This window comes from Bubalus kerabau, chromosome 1 (genome assembly GCF_029407905.1).
Source record: "Bubalus kerabau isolate K-KA32 ecotype Philippines breed swamp buffalo chromosome 1, PCC_UOA_SB_1v2, whole genome shotgun sequence".
NCBI classification, from domain to species: Eukaryota; Metazoa; Chordata; class Mammalia; order Artiodactyla; family Bovidae; genus Bubalus; species Bubalus kerabau.
The window spans coordinates 185,806,264-185,830,213 of NC_073624.1; the positions used below are offsets into that span (position 1 = coordinate 185,806,264).

The window sequence follows — 23,950 nt, forward strand, 5'->3', positions numbered from 1 at the left end:
GGGGGAACGGGAGGGTACACCTGGCAGAGGAAAACAGCTCTAGCAAAGGCCTTAAGATGGGAATAGTGGGGACTCTGAGAAAATTTCAGGAGTCCAGGGCGGCTGGAGATGGCAGAATGACAGGGAGTGTGGTGGCTGGGGTAACAGGTGCCAGATTGCGTTGCTTTGGGAGTTTCTAAGAGAAGCTGTATTTAAAAAAAAAAAAAAAGATTATTTTAGGTTCTGTTGGGTCTTCCTTGCTGCACCCTGCTTCCTCTAGTTGCGGCGAGTGGGGGCTACTCTTCCTTACTGCGTGTGGGCTTGTCATTGCGGTAGCTTCTCTTGCAGAGTATGGGGCTGGTCCGCTTCTGTAGTTGCAGCACGCAGACTCTAGCCCGGGCTCAGGAATTGTGGTGCACGGGGTTAGTTGGCCCACGGGCATGTGTAATCTTCCCGGACCAGGGATCTAACCTGTGTCCCCTGCACTGGCAGGCGGATGCTCAACTACTGGACCACCAAGAAGTCCAAGAAGCAACTGTATTTTTGACCTAAGGTTACTGGGCTCTAGTCTGTGTTGGTACAAGTCCCCTTTGGGCTGTTGGGGCCGACCTGTGAGGGGGTGTGGCCGCTTCCAGGGTGGGGGGATAACTGAATGGGACCCATTCGCGCGCGCCCCCCCCCCAACACACACACAGTCGGGCACAGAAATTTACACAAGACAGAACTTTATTGATGTAGGGCTTCCTGGTGAGGGGGTGTGTGGGCCCCAGGGCAGGGCCTGTAGCACCATCATGGGGGTAGCCTGGATGACGGGGTCCCCCTGGGGCAGGCAAGGCAGAGAATGGGTTGGGTCTTCCCAGCTCTGCCTCCCGCCTCTAGCTGGTCTGGTCGGGGGCAGGGTGTCAGGGAGGTGGTGCTAATCCCCTCCCCCATAGCGGACATAGATTCCCCCCACCCAGCTCAGAGTGGAGGGGCAGGGCAGTGCTGGGGGGGGCAGGGCACCGGCTGACCCCCTCCCCACCCCCACTCTTCACAGTACATATTCCGATCAAAGGCGGGTGTTGTGTAGGGGGGGGCTCCCTAAAGGTGGGTGGCAAGAGTTCTAGGGAGAGCAACTGTTCCAACTCAAGCTCACCCTGGAGGGGGTGGTCTCTCGGTGAACTGGGATGTGCGCAGAGGAGGGGCCGTGGGCGTGGCCAGCCCCTCTCCATTCCCTCCCCCCTCCCCCCGCCCCCAGTCAGGAGCCCTGCAGGAGTTCCCAATAAATAACTTCCAGCTCCATCTCACCATTCACTCCCAGTTCCTGCCCCCTCGGGCTCCATCAGGCTGGTCAGCTGCAGGCCTGGTTCCCCCCACCCCCAGCCCGCGCACATCCAGGGCTCGCTCCGAAGGCCGAGCGCCCTCTAGCGGCCCTGGCAGGTTTTGCAGCACATCTGGCGGAAGTAGGCTCTGCTGCAGAACTGAAATTTCAGCACCAGGGGGCAGTAGGCGACCTTGTTCACATCCTTGCACTCTGAAAGGGGCGGGAGAAGAGGAAGGGGAGGGGAATCTGGTCTCAGCCCCTCCCCCCTCCCCCCGTAGTGCGACCAATGGCTGCACACCGCTTCCTAGCTTCTCTGTGCCTTGGCTTCTCAGCCCTCATGTCACTAGGCTCTCTGGGGAATTTTGAAAGAGACTGCAGGTCTGGGGCTTGGACACCGTGTTAAAATCACGAGAAAAGTGTTCCTTTTCCAATTACCCGTTTGGCATATATAACCCTTGCTCGTTTCCTTTTGTCACACTGGGGACCTTGAACTCCAGTGTGGTCCTTCCTCTTAGGGTATATGTGTATTCTGTGTTCAAGGGTAACTGACAGTCTGTTCCTGACAATGGACCAGGGTTCCCACTTAGCAGTCACTGACGTATGACAGAGCCTGGGCTAATAAAGGGCTTCATGTGGATTTAGTCTCTCTCCTTAAGGTGGTATGGAGAAGGCACTAGCGACCCACTCTGGTACTCTTGCCTGGAAAATCCCATGGACCGAGGAGCCTTGTAGGCTGCAGTCCATGGGGTCGCTAAGAGTCGGACACGACTGAGCGACTTCACTTTCACTTTTCTGCATTGGGGAAGGAAATGGCAACCCACTCCAGTGTTCTTGCCTGGTGAATCCCAGGGATGGAGGAGCCTGATGCGCTGCCATCTATGGGGTCGCACAGAGTCGGACACAACTGAGGCGACTTAGCAGCAGCAGCAGCAGCTTAAGGTGGTATTACCTCCAGTGAATATATTAACACATACCACCACTCCTCCGCCTCTTGACAGATAAGAAAACCAAGACACAGAGATGGAAGATGAATCCAGGCAGTTTGGGCCCAGTGCCTGGAGTAAGTAACCTATAGCTCTCTATGAAATATACATTTACTTAGGTAGAAAGAGATGGGTATATTTAGAGCAGTGGTTTCCAAGGGAGGCGGTTTTGCCTCCCAGGGCATATTTGGAGATGTTTGGAAGCATTTTTTGGTTTTCATCACTGGGAGGAGGGGTACCATTGGCATCTAGCAGGGTCAGGGATGCTGAACCGTTGACAACGCACAGGGCCGCCCCCAAGACAAGGAACCTTCTGGCCCCAAACATTGATAGTGTCCGAGGCTGAGAAACTGATTGAAAGAAAAACATCAGGCAGATAATGTAGCAGATCCCTTTCATGGATCACAGCCTTGTCACGGTGAAGGGATTTGCATAACAATGAAGTTATGAGCTATGCTGTGCAGAGCCACCCAAGACAGACAGGTCATGGTGAAGAGTTCTGACAAAATGTGGTCCATTAGAGGATAAAATGGCAACCCACTCCAGTATTCTTACTGTGAAAACCCCATGAACGTTTGAAAAGGCAAAAAGAGGACACGGGAAATGAGCCCCCCAGATCAGAAGGTATTCAATATGCTACTGGGGAAGTGAAAGTGTTAGTCGCTGTCTTGTCCAACTCTTATGGACTGTAGCCTGCCAGGCTCCTCTGTCCATGGAGTTTTCTAGGCAAGAATACTGGAGTAGGTTGCCATTGCCTTCTCCAGGGGATCTTCTCCACCCAGGGATCGAACCTGGGTCTGCTGCATTGCAGGCAGATTCTCTGCTAGTCTGAACCACAAGAGAAGCTCACACTGGGGAAGAGTGGAGGGCAATTTTTCCATGGGGTCGCAAAGAGTCAGACACAACTTAGCGAGTGAACAACAGCAAATGTCATAGATGGAAATGAACGGGGAGGGTTAGAGTCAAGGAGGTGGTTGAAGGAATGACCTGAGTTTGGGCCCCCAGAAAAATCAGGTTCCTACAACGCCTGGTACACAGTGGTACCCAATACATGTTGGCAGGCAGGAGATGATGAAAGATGGTCTGGAGGTGACAGAACAAGGGATGTCAGTGTTTGGAGGCACCCTAGGGACAAGGGTCAGGACCCTCAGCTCTCCTAGCTATGGCATCCTCTGGACAGGGCCCTCCCAGTGCCCCTCGGCCCCCCGGCCCCACAAACCTTCCAAGCCGTCCCCCGGGGGCGCACTGTCACACTTGGCCTCGCACTGCTGTGTGGCGGGGGGCCGCAGGGCCTCGGCGCACTCGCGCGAGGGCTGCCCAGTATGGCTGGAACAGCGCACGGGGCGCTGCTGCTGCCCGAAGCCGCACTGCGCGGAGCACTGTGGGGAGTCGCCGATGAGCGGAAGCCCGGCACCGCCGCCCACCCTGCCACCCCTGCCCTGGGTCCCCGCTCGGCAGGGTGCACGCGCCTACCTCGCCCCACTCCCCCGCCACCCAGCGGGCCGGAGGGCAGCGGCGCAGGTTGCAGCGCATGGTGGCTGGTGGCTTGGCCGCGGGCTGGCAATGCGCGGGGGGCAGTGTGGCGCGGTGATCTGCGCTCTTACAGAGGACCACGCGGTGGCGGAGGCCCGGCCCGCAGCTGGGGGTGCACTGCAGTTGGGAGGGGGCGTTTCATGCTCAGTGGGCACCCTGCTCCCCGCTTGAACAAGCAGTGGGGAGGATGCTGATTCAGTGGGAATGGAGGACGGTATAGCTAACTTTGGACCAATCACGGGGGCCCCACTAGGGCCAGCGGGAGTGGGGAGGCGCCTGGGGGGGCGGCACCCGACGTGGGGCCACCACGGCCCCTCCCTGTTCTGCCTAGGGAGTAGTGGCTGGGCTGCGGGCAGGAAGGGGCGGCTGACCTCCGACCAGTCGAGGGCGGCCCACTCCGGAGGGCAGGCAGGGCCGTGGCAGGCTTCCAGTACTGGGGGGCGCGGCTGCGGGCAAGCGCTGTCGTCCAGCGCCTTCTCCTCGGCCGCCGAGACACGGCGCTGGCACACGACGGAGCGGCTGCGCACGCCTGCATCACAACTGCGGCTGCAGCGCGACCAGTTCCCTACCACCCAGCTGTGGGGGGAGGGGCGGTCTGAGACAGTAGGCAGGGCAGCACCCTGACCTCGGGGCACTGGCAGGTCCTCCTGCCTAACAACCAGCATCCTTATGGAAACTGGCACCCGAATGCCTGCTGTTCCCGCCACCCCACACCCCAAACTCAAAACATCTTTACTCTGGACCCTCACTGGGGGCAGGGAGGCACATCAGGGAGCACCACTGCTCTGAGTCTGACTCTGGGACACCCCTGTCTGCACCTTAGGGAGCCTTGACTCCTCTGATCCCAGGAGCCTGTCGCCCCGGCCCTGCAACCCCACCGGCACTCACTCAGGTGGGCAGGGCTCCGTGTTGCAGGCACGCTGCCTCTTGGGCAGCTTGCTGTGGGCGCTGCAGTGGTGGGGGGCCACGGCGGAGCTGTCCAGCTGATTCCGGCACTCTACAGCCTGCACCTGGCTGCCTGGGGGCGGGTGACAGGCCCGCTCAGCCCTGCCTGACGCAGAAGGTCAGCCTGGTGACCAGAACCTGCCCCATCCCGTCCCACTCCTGGGTCTCACCGCCTGCACACTGGGCTGAGCACTTGGTCCAGGGTGCGTAGTGCCAGGAATAGGGAGGCAGTGCATCACGGGCAATGGGTGCATTGAAGCGGTAGCGGAGGGCAGGCAGTTCAGTTTGGGTCAGTACCTGGGGTCGCAGCGGTGGGGGATGGGGGGCGGGGGAGAATCAAATAGAAGCCAAGTTTGAGGTCCCAAAAGGATGCTTACGTCCTCCTGCACCGTGCTCCCAGCCCTGCCGTTACCATGACGATGAGAGATGCATTAATGGGTCCCAGGGCTTCTAGGCTCTGGGTCTGATCCGGCCCTTGTCGGAGCTGAAAGGTGGTTCCGGCCAGGGGCAGGCGGTGGGGCTGGGGGGTCCCAGGCAGCCCCTCCAGCAGCAGAGACTCCTGGTCTCCCTTCAGGGCTGGGGGACAGCAAAGAGGTCAGAATTCCAACCACACTGATACCCCCGCTAACCCCCAGTCCTCATTCCCCCACCTGTGGCTCACCCAGGTGACTGAGGGAGAGGTTCAAGTCCTGGATGAAAATATGGACGGAGCCTTTGGGGATCCAGACGACTTCCTCATACCCTGGAGAGGGGAGTTCAGGTGTCACAGGCTTGGTCTGTCCCTGTACCTGCCTGCCCACCCCAGCCCCCACTCCTGGTCCCTGATGACAGCAGGTAACCATTACTCTGCTAAGCACTTAAAGAGAGGCCCACTGTGTCTCTGGCTCTGTGAAGTAGACACGTCATCATACCCACTTTACAGATGACAAAACTGAGGCTCAAAGAAATGAAACAGCTTGCCTAGGTTTTATAGCTAGGAAGTGGTTCAGCTGGGATTTGAACTCCAACTTTCTTACCTCTCAAACCACTAAAATGGTCCAACCCACCCCCACCCTAAGACAAGCAGCAGGACTGAGCTTTGGGCAGAGGGAAGTGGGTACCATGGGGTTCCTGAGCCACATATGGTGACTTGATGGTTTTAGCAGTCAGAGTCAGGTTGCAGTGGGCTCCGTCACTTACGACCTGGATGATCCTTGCCCATCTGCATCCCCCATGCATACTGGTTTACCTGCCTGTCCCCTGGAAGCCACACTTGGGCTTCAGTGGCTGTTTGGGCCCTTAACACTTTCCCACTCTCACCGCCCCCCAAACACTCCCTGGGGTCTCTTTCCTTCAGCCCAAGGCTGGGAAGCCCTCGATTTCACCACACCCTGCAGCTACCCTTGCCCCTAGTAAGCTTTGTGGTCTGGCACAGACAGCCCCTCAGTCCCCTTGGAGAGTCATACTCCTGGCTCTTCAAGATGGCATGAGACCCTCAGGATGGGGCATGGGAGAGATTTAGGTACCCACCCCCTGGGATGCTTTCAATGTGAAGGTTTAGGCACCAGAGCCCAAGCCAGTTCCTGACTGTGACCTGGGGCACTACTCCTGAATCTTTTGGGGTGAGCTGTGCCCCCAGCTGCCAAATAGGGGAGTGTAGGAGGGAAGCTGGGGCCTCTCACCAGTCCCAAGCAAGGCTGGGCTGAAGACCCCCTCGATGGTCTCGCAGGCACTCCCGTCACCCCCGCACACTCGGCACTTGTCCTCTCGTAGGTCGGAGCCCAGGACACGGTCGCAACCTACGTGCTGGGGAGGGCAGTGGTGGGGGAGGGGGTGTCAGGGAGCCGCCTCCCACCTCCAGCCACCCGCCTCCCCTGCCCTCTCTCTGGGAGTCCCCTCCACCTTGCACTCGCCGCTGACACAAATGTCCACTGTGTCCGGGCGGCAGGGAGTCCCGTCCACCACAGCTGCTGCCCTCTCCGTGTAGAAGTTGAAGCCTTCTGCTAGGCATGTGAGAGAGCAGGCCTTCACGCCCCCTGGGGGGCACAGCCCCATTAGACCAAAGGCCAGACCCCAGACCCAACGAGGATGGGCAGGTTGAGCAGAGGAAGTGGGGGTCCCCGCCGTATAGTCCAGGCACTCATGGGCACTCTGGTTCCTTGGGAGAGGGGCTGCTCAAGACAAAACCCATGATCCTGCCTCCACCTGCAGCTGTCCCCCTCCACCCCACGACCTTCTCAGTTCCCTGCTCACCTCCCCGGTATGTCTTCCATGTGTAGAATTTTCCACGAAAGGGGACGCTGTCAAATTCAGAGCACTGCATTTCCCTGAAGTCCTGGGAGCCTGGGGGACAGTCCTGGGGGGCACCAGGAGGGAGAAGTCAGGAGGCCAGGTACGGAGTATGGGGGGATGTAGTTAGGGCAGAGGCCCAGGGGCTGGAGAACTCATGCTCTGAGACTGGAGGCAGGGAAGCCAGGAAGGAGGCCCGAGGGACAGGTGCCTCTGCAATGGGAGTAGGTGACTCACTTGAGTTTGTGGGCAAGCTAAGAATGACACCTGGGTTTCTGGTTTCAGACCATGGGGCCTTTCTTGAGAGAGCGGGCCTAGAAAGGAGTCAAGCACACTCTTCATGAGTGTGTGGGACTTGTGGCTGGGAGTTTTGGACAGGAGACGGTGGTCCCTGGTCAGAAAGGAATGCAATGAAAACCTGGCCACTGGATTGGCAAGGAGCACAGGGTCAGCTTTGGGGCAGGGGTGGGGCTTTGGTGGGGAGTAGAATTGGGCAGTAAAGGAAGGGGCCAGTTGTGACTGGTGCGAGATGCATCTACTGCAAATGTGTGAGCTGGAAGGAGCTGGGACCCAGGACAGGTGTGCGGAGGGCCCGGAAAGGAGCGGGTGGCCGCTGCAGGTTCCAAAGAGATGGTGGCCACCCGGTCAGAGCTCATTGGAAACTGACTTATGCCTTTCTTTCCTCGTGTCAGAGGGACCCGGCTTGAGGTCCTAGGGGAACTCGCCTCGGTGTTGCAGGAGCGGTGCCTCCGTCTCTCTCCCAGGCAGTACTTGCCCCCGATGGTCGGCCTGGAAGCAGGGGCGGACAGGAGAAATGGGGCAGGGGGGACGGGGGGAGGGGCCGCCCGCCTCTCCTGCAGAAGGGCCTGAGAACTGACCTGGGGCTGTCGCAGTGTCGGCTGGAGGAGGACACGCCGCCGCCGCACGTCCGGCTGCAGTCACCCCATGGGGTCCACGGGCCCCAGGCGCCGTCCACGCCCTCCGGCCTCGACCCGAAGGGGACGCAGACCCGCTTGTAGCACCACTGCGGGTGGGATGATGAGGCAGGTGTGAGTCAGACTCTGCAGTCTCGAGGCCTTGGCGATCATTCCCACCCCCTCCCCAGGCCCACAGCTGGAGCTCTAAGCCCTCGGGGCGGGGGTGGGGGGGGGGCGAAAGGGGGAGGATGGAGGTGGGGTCCATAAACCGGGATAGTACAGGGTAATATGGGGGCGTGGCCTAAGCACAGTCCCCAGCAGTGGGTGGAGCTAGTATTGGGCCAAGCATGCAGGGCGTAGCCTGGGAGGGGTGTGGCCTCGGGCAGGGGGCGGGACCTGCAGGCAGTGGGCGTGGCCAAAGCCGATGGCGGGCCCAGGTGGTGGCCCAGGCCGGTCGAGGCTCACCCCCTTGTCGATGGTGTGTGTTTGGCACAACGTGCCCTCGGCGGCCGGGATGCTGTTGGTGATGCACCGGTTGCTCTTGCTCAGACACCACAACTCGCTGCAGACCTCCTGCGGGCCAAGGTGCCCGCTCAGGCTCGGACCCTCCCTCCCACCTTCCTTGGGAGAACCCAGGCGACCCGCTCAGTGGGGCTCCAGCCTTCCTTTCCTGGGTTTCTTTTTGCAACCACTGGCAGGGTATAGGAAGGGACCTCTTCTCGGACTATAAGCAGCACTTATCAAACACCCAGTGAAAGTGAAAGTCGCTCAGTCGGGTCCGACTGTTCACGACCCCATGCACTATACATACGTATGGTCCATGGAATTCTCCAGGCCAGAATACTGGAGTGGGTAGCCTTTCCCTTCTCCAGAGGATCTTCTCAACCCAGGGATCAAACCCAGGTCTCCATCATTGCAGGCAGATTATTTACCAGCTGAGCTACAAGGGAAGTCCTATCAAACACCTAGGAGACCCTCAAACTCCCTTAGGCACTATACTCTCCATTTTACTGTGGGAAAACCAAGGATCAGAGAGGTAGGGTCACTTGCTAGAGGTCACACAGCTACTAAGGAGGCAATCTGGATTCTATCCCAGAACTTTAATCAATAGCTGGGTCTACGATCTAATCCCTCTGTAGTTCAGCCCCTTCTTTAGAAGCTAAGTCCTGTCCCACTCTTGCGACCCCATGGATTGTAGCCCAATCCCATGGATTGGGCTTCCCAGATGGTACTAGCGGTAAAAACCCTGCCTGCCAATGCAGGTTAGATGTGAGAGACACAGGTTCAATCCCTGGGTTGGTAAGATCCCCTGGAGGAGGGCATGGCAATCCACTCCAGTATTCTTGCCTGGAGAATCCCATGGGCAGAGGAGCCTGGCAGGCTGCAGTCCACGGGTTCACAAATAGTTGGACACAACTGAAGTGACTTAGCACACAGGCCCTTCTATCCATGGGATTTCTGGGCAAGAATACTGGAGTGGGTTGCCATTTCCTTCCCCAGGGGATCTTTTCGGGAGTTCAACCCCTGGCACTTCCCAAGTTTCTAGAAGGAAACTTGGGACCGGCTGAGGAGTAAGGAGGAAGGATGCTGGATTTCTTTTTAAAGTGGGCAAAGCAGCCCATCTCAAGAGCTGTGGTTCTGAAAAATCCAGGCTTGATGATGGCTCAGGTCAAGGGCCCCACCTCTAACTTTTTATTCCCCCAGCAGGTGGTTCTTATTGTTTCCCCAACCTAAACTGGGGAAGCTCCTCAAAGTTTTAATCTATGGAAGGTTGAGAGGGGATAAGGCCAGGCTAGGTCTGTGTGGAAAGCTGCTCTAGTTCTCCCAGTGAAAAATCAGCCCATCTTCTTCCTGAGTCTTACTTGGGCTGGCCCAGACCCTGGCAACCCACTCTGGTATACTTGCCTGAAAAATCCCATGGACAGAGGAGCCTGGTGGGCTACAGTCCAAAGGGTCACAAAGAGTTGGACACGACTGAGTGACTAAACACACAACACAAAGACTCTGGCAGCAGGTCCTGTCCATGGCAGGAAGCTGGATCAGTCCCAGGGAGCCATTCTGACCCTTTAGGTCCAGGTTAATTAATATCCCTGGACAAGCCTTACTGGGTTCAGGTGTGGCCAAATCTGACCTTCTAGCCTACATCCTGTTCATTTTCTAGAGTCTTGCCTCTGAGATGTGGAAATCCTTCTTGCCTCATTTTACAATCACATGTAATCTTCTCTTGGAACCTGATCCTCCTAAGCTTTGACGATTTGGGATTGGACCCATCAATGGCTGTAGGAAGGGACGTTTCCTGTGTCAGCCTCTGAGACAACTGCACACATATGAGAAGCTTACAAGGTGGTCCTCAAACTTGCTCCCTCAGAGGATACTCTCATCTTAAAGACTCAGCCTGGGGCTTCTCTGGTGGCTCAGTGGTAAAGAATCTGCCTGCCAATGCAGAAGTCATGGGTTTGATCCCTAGTCTGGGAAGATCCAACATGCCTCGGGACAACTAAGCCAGTGCGCACAGCTATTGTTCCCGGGAGCCGCAACTTCTGAGCCCGTGTGCAGCAATCACTGAAGCCCATTCACCCTAGAGCCTGTGCTCTACAACAAGAGAAGCTCCTTCAATGAGAATCCCGGGCACTGCAACAAAGAGTAGCTCCCACTCACTGCAACTACAGAAAACCCCGCACAGCAATGAAGACCCAGCACAGCCAAAAATAAATAAATAAAAAAAACAAAAAAAACAAAAAAAACCCTCAGCCTGGTTTTCTGGCTTCACTTGGGTTATATTCTCCTGGCCATTTGTTAAAATATGACAGATCCCACTTCTGACACCTCTTAAAGAGAACTGCCTAGTCCAGCTCTGCTCATCCTCCTTTCTACAAGGACGTGCCATGGTCTGTAAGAAATGAGCCCTGGGTCTCATTTAACTCTGGGAGACTTTAACTCCACCACTGATTTGCAACACATTCCCCCTCTCTGGGCCTTGTCTGTAAGATGGGCCTTGCCTACATATGGCTGAGAGGCATGTGACGACAGAGTCAGTATGAAAGGGCTTGCACAAACACCTTGTTACAGAGTGATAAAGGCCACGACTACCTCCGGACCATGCCTTAGGCCCAGCTCTTTACACGTATTAACTGAGTTACATATAGTCAATTATTTATCCCTTTGCCAGGAGGGCCCAGAAGATGTTCCTTGGAAAAATAAAAGGAAAAGTCTATTCAACATACAACCAGCAGTGGTCCGTGCTTGATAATCTGGCATTTCCTCCACCTCCCTGCTGCTGCTGCTGCTGCTGCTGCTAAGTCGCTTCAGTCGTATCCGACTCTGTACGACCCCACAGACTGCAGCCCACCAGGCTCCCCCATCCCTGGGATTCTCCAGGCAAGAACACTGGAGTGGGTTGCCATTTCCTTCTCCAACGCATGAAAGTGAAAAGTGAAAGTGAAGTCGCTCGGTCGTGTCTGACTCCTAGCGACCCCACGGACTGCAGCCCACCAGGCTCCTCCGTCCATGGGATTTTCCAGGCAAGAGTACTAGATTGGGGTGCCATTGCCTTCTCCGTCCACCTCCCTATCTCATTATAAAATTTGGATTCAGAAAAAAACCTCGACTCAAATCCCGGCTCCACCATGTTCTCTAACTGTGACTTAGGAATTCTTCCTATTCCTCAGTCCCTCCCCCTGCAATGTGTGGCTGTTAGGATTGTCAGGAGTTTAACTGAGATGATAGGTATGGCATGCTGGACGTGTAGTGGGCATTCAGTAAGTGTCTGCTATCACCGTCACAGTTAGGACACCTGGGACACAGCAGAGGCTCAAGTGGCTTCTGAATTCTTTAGGAATTCACTAGAGGGAGCCAAGTTGGGTGGAGTGGGGTGGCAAGACTGGGTTAAATATAAATGGATCAAGGGGCTTCCCTGGTGGTACAGTGGTTGAGAATCTGCCTGCCAATGCAGGAGACATGGGTTTGATCTCTGGCCTGGGAAGATCCCATGTGGCAGCTAAGCCTGTGCGCAACAACTACTGAGCCACCATTCTAGAGCCTGGGAACCACAGCTACTGAAGCCCATGTGCCTAGAGCCTGTGCTCTGCAACAAGAGAAGCCACTGGAACGAAAAGCTCACACACTGCAACGAAGAGTAGCCCCCGCTTTCTGCAACTAGAGGAAGCTTGCACATAGCAACAAAGATCTGGCACAGCCAAAAATAGCTAAATAAGTAAATAAAATAAATCTTTTAAAAGATTTAATGGATTGAGGGTTTCTTTCCCTGTCTTGCACTGGAATAAAGTGAGGGCTTTTAACACCTCCCTGCTCCCTGTTTTGAGTTGACACGGCCTCAGCTTGGACATTCAAACTGATCTTTTTGAGTCTTGAAGATGTGAAGGGCTGCGGCTGGGCTATCTGGGGTGAGGCTGTAACGAGTTGGGGAGCATGTTCAGGAAATTGGGGAAGATGGGCAGGGGAGGGACAGGCCCTAGATGAGCTGGGGGTCCCTGGTGGCTGAAGAGGGAAGCCAGTGGGGCACCAGTTTCCTGGGAGGAGCTGGGAGGGCACCCCCAGCTTGCTTCTCTTTGGGTGGATGGGGCTTCGGGAGCTGAGCCTAAGCCTCAAGAAAGAGTGGGGCGTGATCAGGAGGCTCAGAGCTTGTCCAGCTAAGGATTGGGGCCAAGAGATCTTGTGAACCAGTCAGCGGGGGATGCAGGGAATGAAGACAGGGCGTCCCTGGAAGCCTTTGTCCCATTTTTTTGCCAAGTGGGGAAGATGGTTCATCCCCTGGGAAACTATTTCCACCAAGTCTGGATATTTGGTTAAAAATGGCCCCGTTAGGGATCTTGGGACTTTGGTCCTGCTGCAACAGAAGGGGTACCCCCCAGGTTCTCCCCAGCTCAGCCCCCAAAACAGGGGTCTGGAGAAGCAAGGGGATCCCATTCTTGTCCTTGAGCACTGAGATTGCGTGTGACGTTTGTATAACCCTCCCATCCATCTCTGTCCCCGAACCCGCCACTGAGGCTCACATCCCTTCCCAGCTCTCCCATCCCCACCCCCTGTCCCCACCCCACCCCTGACCCTGGTTGTGGTGGGCCCCCTCCCCTCCCAGGAAGGAAAGCAGGAAGGCTCTCTCTACCCCGTATTTACACTGACGCGATTTGACTCCATGCTGGAAGCGGCACTGCTCATCCGCGTCGTAGGCCTGGCCAGGGGCCACGGTTGGGTACACGAAGTCCTGTCTGGGGGGCCGGTTGTTCAGGCACAGCCCCAGGCCTGAGCTGTGGAGAGAAGAGTGCGGCTGTCACACTGGAGGGCTGCAGGCCAAGCGCACAGGGGCCCCTGGAGAGCAGCCCTGAGCGTATCACCCTCCTCGGAGGCAGCCCCTCTCCCCGCAACATGAGTGTGAGACCCTGGGCGGGACGGGCAGGCGGGCGGGCAGATCCTCACTCCAGAAAGCTGGTGATGTAGTCGCGGCTACAGGAGGACCACACGAACGGGTTGGTCTTCATGGTGATGTGAGCCGCCATGAGCTTTGCTGGGTCCTGGCCACGGGCCCCGCAGCTGTTGCCCACGCCGTCGTGGTTCATGCCAAACCTGGGGACAGGGCCAGCGAGCAGCTCCACCAGGTGTCGGGCGACACTCCCTGCTCCTCCCGCCCGCCGGCTCCCGTGTCCCCGGCCTCACGTGTGTCCGATCTCGTGGGCGATGGTGAACGCCGTGGCCAGGCCGATATCTTCGTTAATGCTACAGCTTCTCTCTCGCTCGCACATGCCGCCCACAGGGGCCAGGCCTGGGGAATGGGCGTGGGGTGGGGCGGGGCTGGGGGCTCAGGGCTGTGTCTGTCGGCTCTGTCCACTCTGCCAGGTCCCCACCCCCACCAGGGCCAGTGTCACCCAGCCCACTGCCTTCAGAGGTGCCTGAAACCCAGGGGACCCGGGTACCTAGTGTGCCGCAGGGTTTGTTCTTGTAGATGCAGATGTCATAGCTGTGGGAGGAGACAGGGGAGTCAGGAGGCTGGGCTGCTTCCCTAAGGGCCGCCCTCCCTCAACCCTCTCACGGTTGAGTCCTGCCCCTGAACCGAAACCTCATGCTCATCTCCCAGCCAGCCTTGGAGATGCTGGGGTGCACGAGTGGCCGACTGAACAAAGGACAGAGTGAGGGATGCGTCAAGTGCCCAAATAGATGCCCACCTGCCTCCCCACATTCTCAGGTTCGCAGCAGCCCCTCCCCTTCCCTGGCTCCCCGACAGGGCGACTGGACAGTCCTGGTCTCTCCCATCTCCCAGCAGAAGTGACCTCTGCTTGGACCTGGGCAATCCCCTGGACCATTCGCTCCTCCCCCTAGCCCCCTCCCCAACAGAAAGCACCCCCTGGAGCCTTCCGTGCCCCTCACCGCGTGATGAGCACTGCCGTGTCATGGTTGGCCACGCCGTTCTCCGGAATGGCATTGCCATGGCCGCTGCGGTTCACGATGGACTTCTGCCACTTACAAAAGCTGTCCAGGGACTTCCCGGCGTGGTGGGTAATCTCCAGGGTGGGCTGAGGATGGACAGAGTGAGGTACGCGGGTACCAGCCACCCAGGGGGCAACGCAGGCAGTGCTGAATTCTGTGGTGGTGGAAGGTGGGGGAATCTCCCCCCTCCCCCGCACCTGGTCCTCCGTGAGCAGGATGAGGCGTGTTACCAGGATATTAACGATGTTTCCCAGACTCGAGTCCTGGAAAAGTTTGGCAACCTGACCTCCAAGAAACAAGAGAGACCGAGTCTTAAGAGGGGCCCAGAATGGGAAACAAAAAGAAATGAGGACAACAGCTTGTATCAATCAAGAGCCTACTGAGTGCTGGGGCTCAGGCTATGCCTGTGCCCAGATCTTCACAGTAGATATTAGTATTCCCATTTTACAGATAAGCCACCCGATGTTCAGAGGTCAGGACGCACAGCTAGTAGGTGCCAAAAGTGGAACTCCAGTCTGGCTAAGCCTTCCTGCTAGCGTTTGTCTTTCTGACTCAAGCCCCCAGCTCAGCCTGTCTACTTGTCCTCCGTCCTCGAGGCCCACCCAACAGCTGCCTCTGCCCAGAGGCGGCCTGAAAGATGTGCACATCTGGCCTCATTCCATACTGTCTGAAGGCACCGATTTGAGCATCACCACTGAAAAGTGGATGTGTGGAGGCTGGAAGCTCTGGAGCCAGTGGTCAGAGGGGAGGTGGATGATGGAGGCCACTCTGTGCAATGACCTTGAAGCCCTGAGCCATCACCATCCCATGTGGAAACTCCCCAGAAACCCTGGCAGGTTTGAGGAAACTTGGAAGCTCAAGGAAGGGAGGCAGAGCCTGGGCAGAAACCAGTGGGGTTAGGCATGATATTATGTCTACATAATAGGTCATCTGTCTGTGCTAAACTTTCTCTCTTCCCTTTTTGCTTCAGTGGAACAACAGCATCACTCATCAAACCCTGACTACATGCCAAGTTGTCTAGCTGTCTTCCCTCCCACCACAGCTTTGTGACAGGTACTATTAGAATCCCATTTTACAGAGGCGGGAACTGAGGCTCAGAAAGGTCCAGAGTCTTGATCAAGATCCAAGATGGGCACCAACTCTGAGTGTGAGTCAGCTAGCTCACCTTGTATGAATTTACAGGAAGGCGCTCGGGTGAGCCCTGCATGCAGAGAGACGCACGCCCATAAGTGTACTGCTAACCTCAACAAGTACCTGCAAGCTGCCTGTTTAATTTTATACAGTAAACAATTATAGGGTAAGTACTATGAGTTAGGTGCATCTGTGAGCACTTTAGCAATTCACTGCATCCACGTAGCCTTATGAAGTTGGTACTATGATTAAACCCATTTTACAGGTGGGTAATCCAAGGCAGAGAGGCAAAGTAGCTTGCCCAAGGGCACACAGTCAAAGATTGGCAAAGCTGAGATTTAAGGCCAGGTTGGCTAGCTCCTGAGTTCATGCTCCTAACCACTGTGCTAGGCTACTTGTCACTAACAGGCTTTCTTTCTGACTCACCCTGTCCCCTTCCCATTCTGTTTCACTGGCATTTGATCAGTGATGGGGGGGATGGTGACAGCCCTTTTCCGGACTCTGGAGGTGGGCTCCACATTTTTGGGGGTCCATGTCCAGGGAGGGGGAGGCACTTACAATGTTCATGATGGCTAGCACGTACTGTTCCACATCCCGGCGCCCGTGGTAGGCCACCATCATCTTGTCAGCCACCACCAAGGTCTCCACGTAGCGCTCTCGGCTGACGGAGCGCTTCAGGCCTGGTTGGCCACGCTCTGTTTCGTTCCCGAGGGGCCGGGCAGGTGGCGGTTTCAGGGTGCGCAGCCACCACGGCCGCCCCTTCCACGGTTTCTCATCTGGATGGGCAATTTGTGGTCATTCTGCTGTTTTCTCTAGCTGTCTGAGTCCCTGTCTGATGGTTCATCTGGCTGTCCAACACCTCATTCTTTTGCTCTTGGTTCTACAGTGGTGGGGCTGCCCCACTGCCAAACTCATTGGTTGAACAGCCACCCAGCATCCCATGACAATCAACATGACCATGCAGCTTCCCGACAATTCTACTGCCCAAACAGAGGTGTGTAGCAGCCTGCTCTACTGCCAGAACTGTGTGCTGGTATGGTTCTCTGGCCTTCTGACTGGGCAACTTTTTACTCAGCCTGCAGCCCAACTGTCTGGCTGTAGAATAATCCCCCTGCCTGACAGTCTTTTCTGACCAGCTGTCTCACTGGTCTTCCAACTATGACACCACTTTTCTGTTAGTACAACCCACTGTGGTTGTGTGTCTGCCACGATATGCTACTTTGAGACTGTCAGCTATGCAACTAACAACATTCCAGTGGTCTGTATTTTCACAGACAGAGATTATTGTTTTTAGCTCTATGACTATCCTGGTGAATCATTGTTGTCCATCTGGCTCCCCCAATGGCTCAAGACAGTAAAGAATCTGCCCGCAATGTGGGAGACTTGGGTTCAATCTCTGGTTTGGGAAGATTCCCTGGAGAAGGGAATGGCTACATACTCCAGAATTTTTTGGGCTTCCCTGGTAACACAGATGGTAAAGAATCTGCCCGCAATGTGGAAGACCTGGGTTTGATCCCTGGGTCGGGAAGATTCCCCTGGAGATGGGAAAGGCTACCCACTCCAGTATTCTTGCCTGGAGAATTCCACGGACTGAGCAGCTTGGCAGGCTATAGTCCATGGGGTTGCAATGAGCTGGACACGACTGAGCAACTAACACTTTACTTCATTTCCCATCCCCTAAATATCTGATGTTATAACTGTCCCCCTGCACATCTGGTTGTAAATCTGATCTTCCAAATGGTGGTTAAGTTCTCCTGACATTTTCCATTGTGCAACTGCTCCAGTATCTGCTACCACTATCCCGCTGCTTAACTGTCTGATCAGACGATAATCCCGCAGATGGATGGTTTTACTGCACCTGGCTGGCTATCCGGCTGCCTTTCTCACTCACTGTTGGGCCATCGGACTCTGGAAGTGACAGATGGGCTTGTCCACTGCCTACTGCCCTGCTGACCGTCTGCACTGCTCCCTGCACGCAGCTGACCTTCCAGGTGGAGGGACGCCGGCATGCACCTCTGTCTTGAGGCACAGGTATTGTGCCTCTGCCCAGCCCCAGACAGACAGCTGTACCTCTCACTCCACAGGCTGTGTCCAGGTGAGGGTGACGCAGAGAGGAACGCTTATATACCACGTGGGGGCCACTCTCCTCCGGTCCCCGGTGCCCCTTGGGCCCCCCTTGCAGGGGCTCGATTAAGTATTCTTCTTCATCTGCCACAATCAGGCCGTGCTGGGGGTTGGGAAAGTGGAACAGAAGGTTTGGTCAGGTTCCGGTTCCCAGGACCCCTGGGATCCTATCTCTGTCGTTATGATTTCATTCCATTTTACTTGGTTTACGTTCCTACTGCCTTTTCAGTTTCTTCAGATGGGTGTTCAGCTCATTAATTTTCAGCCTGACCTAAGGCTACACATTTTCTTCTAAGTACTGCTTTAGCTGCATCTTAAAATAGCTAATCCTCTTGGTTAGCTCAAAATGTTTCAACAACTCCCACGGAAGGGGACTTCCCTGGTGGTCCAGTAGCTAAGACTCTGCACTTCCAAGGCAGGGGACCCGGGGTCAATCCCTGGTCAGGAAACTAGATCCCACATGGAACAACTAAGAGTTTGCATGGTGCCACTAGAGATCCGGCATGCACGATGAAGACTAAAGATCCCGTGTGCTGCAATAAGACCTGGCGCAGCTGAATAAAGACAGAAAGGAAGAAAGAGAGGGGAAAAAAAAAGTTGGAATTAATAAAAACCCCTGCCACTGTGATTCCTTCTGTGACCTATATAAGTGTTTTTCTTAACTCCCAAGCTTGTAGGTGTTCCTCCCTATCTCCCAGAACCCTCCACTCACCAGGCCCCCGCAGGTGCTGATGGCCACGTGGGAGCTGCTGGCCTGGCCCTGCAGGTGGCCCGCGTAGAGGCAGTGGGGCCGGGCGGCCCTCTGCCAGGCCAGGCCTTCTCGAGTCCAGTACTCCACGGATACGTGCCCCGCCAGGAGGCGAGGGCTGTGGGTCAGGTTTAGCAGGAAGTGGGTGCTGGGTGCGGCCACCTTGTAGAAGAGACGGGACTCTGCTTGAGGTCCCGTGCCCCGACGCTGCCTCCGGGGGGCCGGGGGCGAGAAGGCCAGCAGCGCCCCGTTGTGGTCCACTCGGGTGGGGAAGGCGATCTCATAGCTGTCTAGACTGGACAGGAACTCATCTATGGGTGAGGGTCAGAGGCCTGGGGTGGGCCCCGGGAAGGAGCCCTGTGTCCTGCCTGCTTGGCTGCAGGGTGAGTGAGGCTGGCTTCAGTGGCCCCTGAATCTGGGTCACTGGCCACAAGACTCTGGCCTCACCGATCCCAGGGCCTCCCCAGCCCCCACGATCCCCGTTCAGTTCCCACTGCCACCCCCCACCCTGGGTTGGGCCTACCTTGAGACCGGAAGGCGTGTGTGACCTCGAATGCGAGGCCCAGCCCCAGGGCGAGGGCCCAGTGGAGGATCTGGCAGGCGGGAGCCATAGAGGCCACGTGTCCACATGTCTCTCCCCAGCCCCGGCTGCTGGCAGCCCATGCAGCGCTGCCTTCCCTGTTCACAGCCTGGGCAGCATCACTGGGCTCCTGGGAGGCGAAAGGGTGGGGAGCTGGGTCGGGGGGGCCTGGCCCTACTGCCGGCTGGAGCAGTGCCAAGGTCCCTTGCCAGGTGGACAAGGGCACCTGCAGCCAACCCTCTTCCCACTCCAGGTTTGAAGACTCTGAACGCATCTCTAGCTCAGTAAACTCCCTCCCCTTCCCCCCACACCCCCAGCATCCCCCTTATCCTCTTAGGACAGCTGAGGATCTGGACTCCATGAGCACCTACTATGTGCTGGCTACTGGCCAAGCACATTCATCTCCACAATAACCCTTAGGATTCATTCATCAGGTGGTGACTACATAATATAGGCTTCCCTGGTGGCTCAGGCGGTAAAGAATCTGCCTGCAATGCAAGAGACACAGGTTCAATCCTGGGTCGGGAAGATCCCCTGGAGAAGGGCATGGCAACCCACTCCAGTATTCTTGCCTGGGGAATCTCATGGACAGAGGAGCCTGGCAGGGTACAGTCCATGGATAATATGAATACAGTCTCTGCCCCACTGCCCCCCTCAACCCATGGGACTCAATCTCCCAGGAGCAAGATGACAGACCAGTAAATGAAGAGACACATGATTCAGATCAGGGCATGCTCTTTATGAGAAATAACTGAGAGGCTTGGAAGTGGAGGTGGGAGGATGAAGAGACAGGAGAGGGTGTGCCAGGTGGAGGAGCAGCAGGGGGCAAGGTCCCGGGGGCAGGGAGGAGCTTGGTGCAGACCCACGACCCCAAGGGCCAGCGCAGGAGGACCACAAGGGGAGAGGGAGATTGGCCTGGGACACATGAAGGTTGGTCAGCGTGCATTTTCAACCCAGAGGAGACCCAAGGCCAGTGCTTGGTGCCCCTCTCACCTTGGATGAGGGGTCCTGCCTTGGGAGTCTCTGCCATGGGTAGCACCACTCACCCCACCCTGCATCCTGATCTCTGTTTCTGTGATCTCTCCTCCACCCTGCCCTTTCAGCCTGGCCCTTAGTCCCGCTTCCTCTCATTTCCGATTCTTCCTCGAAGCTTCAGGCCTGCGGGGCAGGTCTGTTTCTCCAGCATCTACCCTGGGCCAGCCTGCCACAGACACCGCTCCGGGCCACCGCCCTGTGCCAAGCCCTCCACCCCCTCCTGTCTCCGCCCTCCTCCTCCTCCTCTGTGCAATTTCCCCCTTAATCACACACTGTCTTGTTTTCTTTGCAGCCTGGCCAAGTCTGAGAGTTGATCCCCAAACAGGGCAGTTCAGCTCCTGAGGGATGAAGCCAGATAGATGCTGACTTAGAAGCTGACCTCTCCCCTCTTCTGATTGGAGCCCCCCGGCCCAGCCCAGTGATAGGGAGCTCACTCTCTCTTTGTGTTGCTCTTTTCAGACAGGCTGATGTTTACCCCAGGGGTTTCTTTGTCCCCCTCTTGTTTACCTTACGGGGGCTTCAGTTGGTGGCGCGGTGTCGAACCCTTGTGTGCGGGTCCCTCTGGGCCTCAGCGCCTCTTCTGGGAGCCTGGACAGGGTGGGAAGGGGCAGTGAGGAGAGAGGAGCTGGGGCTGCAGTTCAGGGGTCACTGAGGACACCTTCTCCCCAGCCCTGGTCAACCTCCCTTTGGCTTTCATCCTCCCTTGGTTCCTAGCCCCCATTCCCACAAAGTTCCCTCCTCCCCCACTTCTGTCCCCCTCTCCCACCCCACCCCCATCTCCTCTCCTATTCCATCCCTGACTAGCTCTGGGATTCAAGCCCTCCCTGTTGTGGGGGTCCCTTGAGCCCCTTCCTGCCTTAACCACCTCCCCATGTCCAGGTGGCAGCATTCTCACTGCAAATGAGGCTGGAGCCCCTTGGCCTCCCCCCAGTCCTGTCTCTCCTCCTCCTCCTCCTCGCACTGCCAGGCCTGGTACAGTCCTCACCTCATTCCTCTGAAGCTGGGCCCCTCTCCCCAACAACCTCACCCGCCTCTGGTGCCTCTAGCTCAAGGGGGTGTAGTGGAGAGGGTGGAGGACCCAGCACAGGTGATGGGTGGGGTGGGGTGGGGTGTGGGGTGGGAGGAGCCTGGGAGGGTACAGGTACGAAGGGTCTACCAGGGGGAGGCCAGCATCTGTAATAGGGGGACAGCCTGTGCAGGGGGTGGGGGTGGGGGTGGGGCGGCCCATGAACAGATTGGCGGCTCTGGGGCAGGGAAGAGAAGGAGGCCTGGGGACAGGTAGAGGATTCCTGGGCCTGAGCCTCTAGGTGTGGGGGCAACAGGATGTCAGCAGGGGGTCCCCCCAGGCTGCATGTTGGGGGTGATCACACGTCTGCGACTGGGTGACTCTGTGTGTGGTGTCTGCCCATGTGACCCTGCGCGCGGCTGCAGGAGTGTGTTTGTGTGTGTGTGTGTGTGTGTGTGTGTACCCAGGCCTGGCCTTCCCCCCAGCTCCTCCTTCTGGAAGGCAGGAGGGAGGTGGCCGGCGTGGGGGAGGGTGCCAGCTCGCTGGAGGCTGGGGGAGGAAATGCCGGACGGAAACCGCCTCTACGGAGACTCCATCCCATCCTGGGGATCCTGGGGGGACCCCCGCTGCTCTACATCCAGACTCCAGGGCTGAGCTGGGGGCCAGGGCCACAGAGCCTCCCTGTGGAGGCCAAGGCCGAGATGGAGGCTGCCCCGGGGCAAAGGCCAGGCAGGAGTCCCTGCCTGGAGAGGAGAGCAGACAAAGGCCCAGCCCGGAGGAGACCGGCACCCAGGCACCCGGTGGGTACGCAGCCAGCCGCTAATTAAAGGCCCTGAGCCCCTGGCTGGAGACACCGGAGACAGACCTCCGAGGCCCCAGTCACCAATTCAGGGGAAGTGGGCGGCGGCCCTCCCACACCCAGACACACACACACCCAGACACACACACACACACACAGGCAATGACACACACACACACACACACACACACACATATACAGAGACTTGAGGGTGACCATACCTGTGCAGCAGGGGGACCAACAATCAGACACCCCAGACCCACAAGGCACCCCCCCTACTCAGTACACACTCACACATCCCAACACCAGAGACACAACCACAGACTCCCCAGATCTATGTGCATACACACTCATTCACACACATCCCCCACAGACACACACACACACCCGGGCCTACGTGCACAGACACGTACACACTCAGAACAGACCAGGAGCACACTCACACAGTCCTGCAAACCTCGAGACCCACCAGATGTATGTACCCACAGGCGTTTACACACTCCTAACAGCCTGACACATACAGGGAGACACGCCGGCAGATGTATGCAAATACACACTCATCCGGACATTTACCCAGGAGACATTGAACTCCGTGCACACACGGGCTTACACTCACACTTCCGCAGACACACAACACCCACATCACACATCACACACAAGTTCAAACACAGCCAGACATTCAGATTTTCACGTAGGCACACAGGCGCCGACACACGGCATTTATACAGACGTGGATATCCACATCCACACACACACACACACTCACACACACACACACACGGAGCAAACAAACCCAGCCAGGAGCTCCCAGGACCTCAGGGGCGCGCTGCGTGTCGCACACGCTCAGGGACATCACACACCGCTGCGGCCCCCGCGGCCCGACGTCCCCCGTCCCGCGGCCCAAGGACACCCCCGGGCTGCGACGCGGACGCACAGGGTCGCCCGCAGCCCCCCGGCCCGCCGCGCCCCGCCCGCTCCGTTACCCGCGGCCGGCCGCCCGCCCGGGCCTCCGCCTGCTGTCCCGCCGCGGTCTCGCCGGCCCGCGCGCAGGAAGGGAGGGAGCGAGCGCGGCGGCGTGGCCGGGGGAGGGGGCGCGGGGACGGCACTTCCTGAGCCGCCTGCCAGGGTTATAAAAAACCCCCAAACCGCGCGCCGCCAGGACCCCGCCCGCCGCCGCCCGGCCTGGGCCGCGGACTGGACCCGAGCCAGGGCCCCGGGAGCTCGGGCGGCCCCGCCCGGACCGGCGCCCCGCCGTGGGGGCGGGGGAGGGGTGGGGGAAGGGGGGGGGTGACACAGTGGGGGCGGGGACAGTGGGCGGGGGCTGGGGCAGCGGAGGGGGCGGAGGAGTGGGGGAGGGGAGGGTCAGGGTATCGGGAGGGAGGGAGAATTGGGCAGGGGTAAGGGAAACGGGGAAAGGGGAGCAGGGGGCTGGTTGGGGGAGGGGGAGATGGAAGGGAAAGAGGCGGGGCGAGGGGGAGGCGGCAAAATCGGGTAGGGGGATCAGAGGCAGGGAAGGGGGAACAGGGAGGGGGAGGGGAGGGCCCACTCCCTCGCTAGCATCCACAGCGTCCACAACAGCTGTTATTTATTGAAGGCTCCTCCTCGCTCAAGCAAGCATTTATTGGGCGCCTCCCGTGTGCCAGGCACAGTGCCCAGGGAGGCTGGATCCATCTCAACCTGCTCCCTCCCAGATCTACCCTCTGGGAGTTTGACCAGCCCTAAGCCTGGGCGTGGCCTGACTGGGCCCATTTCACAGAAGAGGAAACTGAGGCCAGACAGTGTGGGGAGAGTGAACGCTCTCTGAGAGGAGGGGTCCTGTGGGTTTTGGACACCCCAGGGTCAGTGTGCCATAGATGAGCTAATGCATGAACAAGGGTGACCTGGAAGGTCAGAGCAAGGTTGGGATTCAAACCCTACGTGGCCGGCTCCCCCTCAGGCCTCTGGGCGTCTGTCCAGGAGGCTGAAGCTCCCGGACAGGACGAGGCAGTGACCCCTAGACCTCACCATTCCAGGTATTTTCCAGGCCTGGCCCCTAGGGAGCTATGCAGAGGCTGGGCTGGCCTTGCGCTTGGCCTCCTCGGCTTCCTCATCCCTGGGTGGCTGAGGGGGCCCGTAGTAGCCTTTACTGGGCCGCTGGGGGAGGGGTTCTCCCTGTAGCAAA

The 23,950-nt window shown here is 57.7% G+C and overlaps 1 protein-coding gene across 6 annotated transcripts; it reads right to left on the reverse strand.

Moving 5' to 3' along the window:
* Positions 1 to 1,233: 1,233 nt before the first annotated feature.
* ADAMTS10 (ADAM metallopeptidase with thrombospondin type 1 motif 10) lies at positions 1,234 to 22,970 on the reverse strand. Of its 6 annotated transcripts, XM_055545959.1 has the most exons (26): positions 22,773 to 22,970; positions 20,492 to 20,572; positions 18,893 to 19,079; positions 18,334 to 18,680; positions 17,568 to 17,724; positions 16,056 to 16,273; positions 14,564 to 14,647; positions 14,307 to 14,452; positions 13,856 to 13,899; positions 13,599 to 13,704; positions 13,362 to 13,508; positions 13,051 to 13,192; positions 8,394 to 8,501; positions 7,890 to 8,035; positions 7,737 to 7,800; positions 6,976 to 7,078; positions 6,625 to 6,758; positions 6,405 to 6,528; positions 5,405 to 5,485; positions 5,156 to 5,319; positions 4,914 to 5,040; positions 4,687 to 4,816; positions 4,170 to 4,374; positions 3,739 to 3,915; positions 3,485 to 3,644; positions 1,234 to 1,492 (listed from the first exon to the last, which is right to left on the reverse strand). In XM_055545959.1, the coding sequence occupies exons 3-26, from the start codon at positions 18,978 to 18,980 to the stop codon at positions 1,383 to 1,385; spliced, it is 3,312 nt and encodes a 1,103-aa protein (XP_055401934.1). In that variant the 5' UTR covers positions 18,981 to 19,079; positions 20,492 to 20,572; positions 22,773 to 22,970; the 3' UTR covers positions 1,234 to 1,382. The 6 variants fall into 6 exon arrangements, 5 of the variants coding, with proteins under 5 accessions (XP_055401934.1, XP_055401945.1, XP_055401927.1 ...); XM_055545970.1 differs by having other exon boundaries at positions 14,307 to 14,647; positions 18,334 to 18,487; XM_055545952.1 differs by having other exon boundaries at positions 14,307 to 14,647.
* Between the last annotated feature and the right edge of the window lie 980 nt (positions 22,971 to 23,950).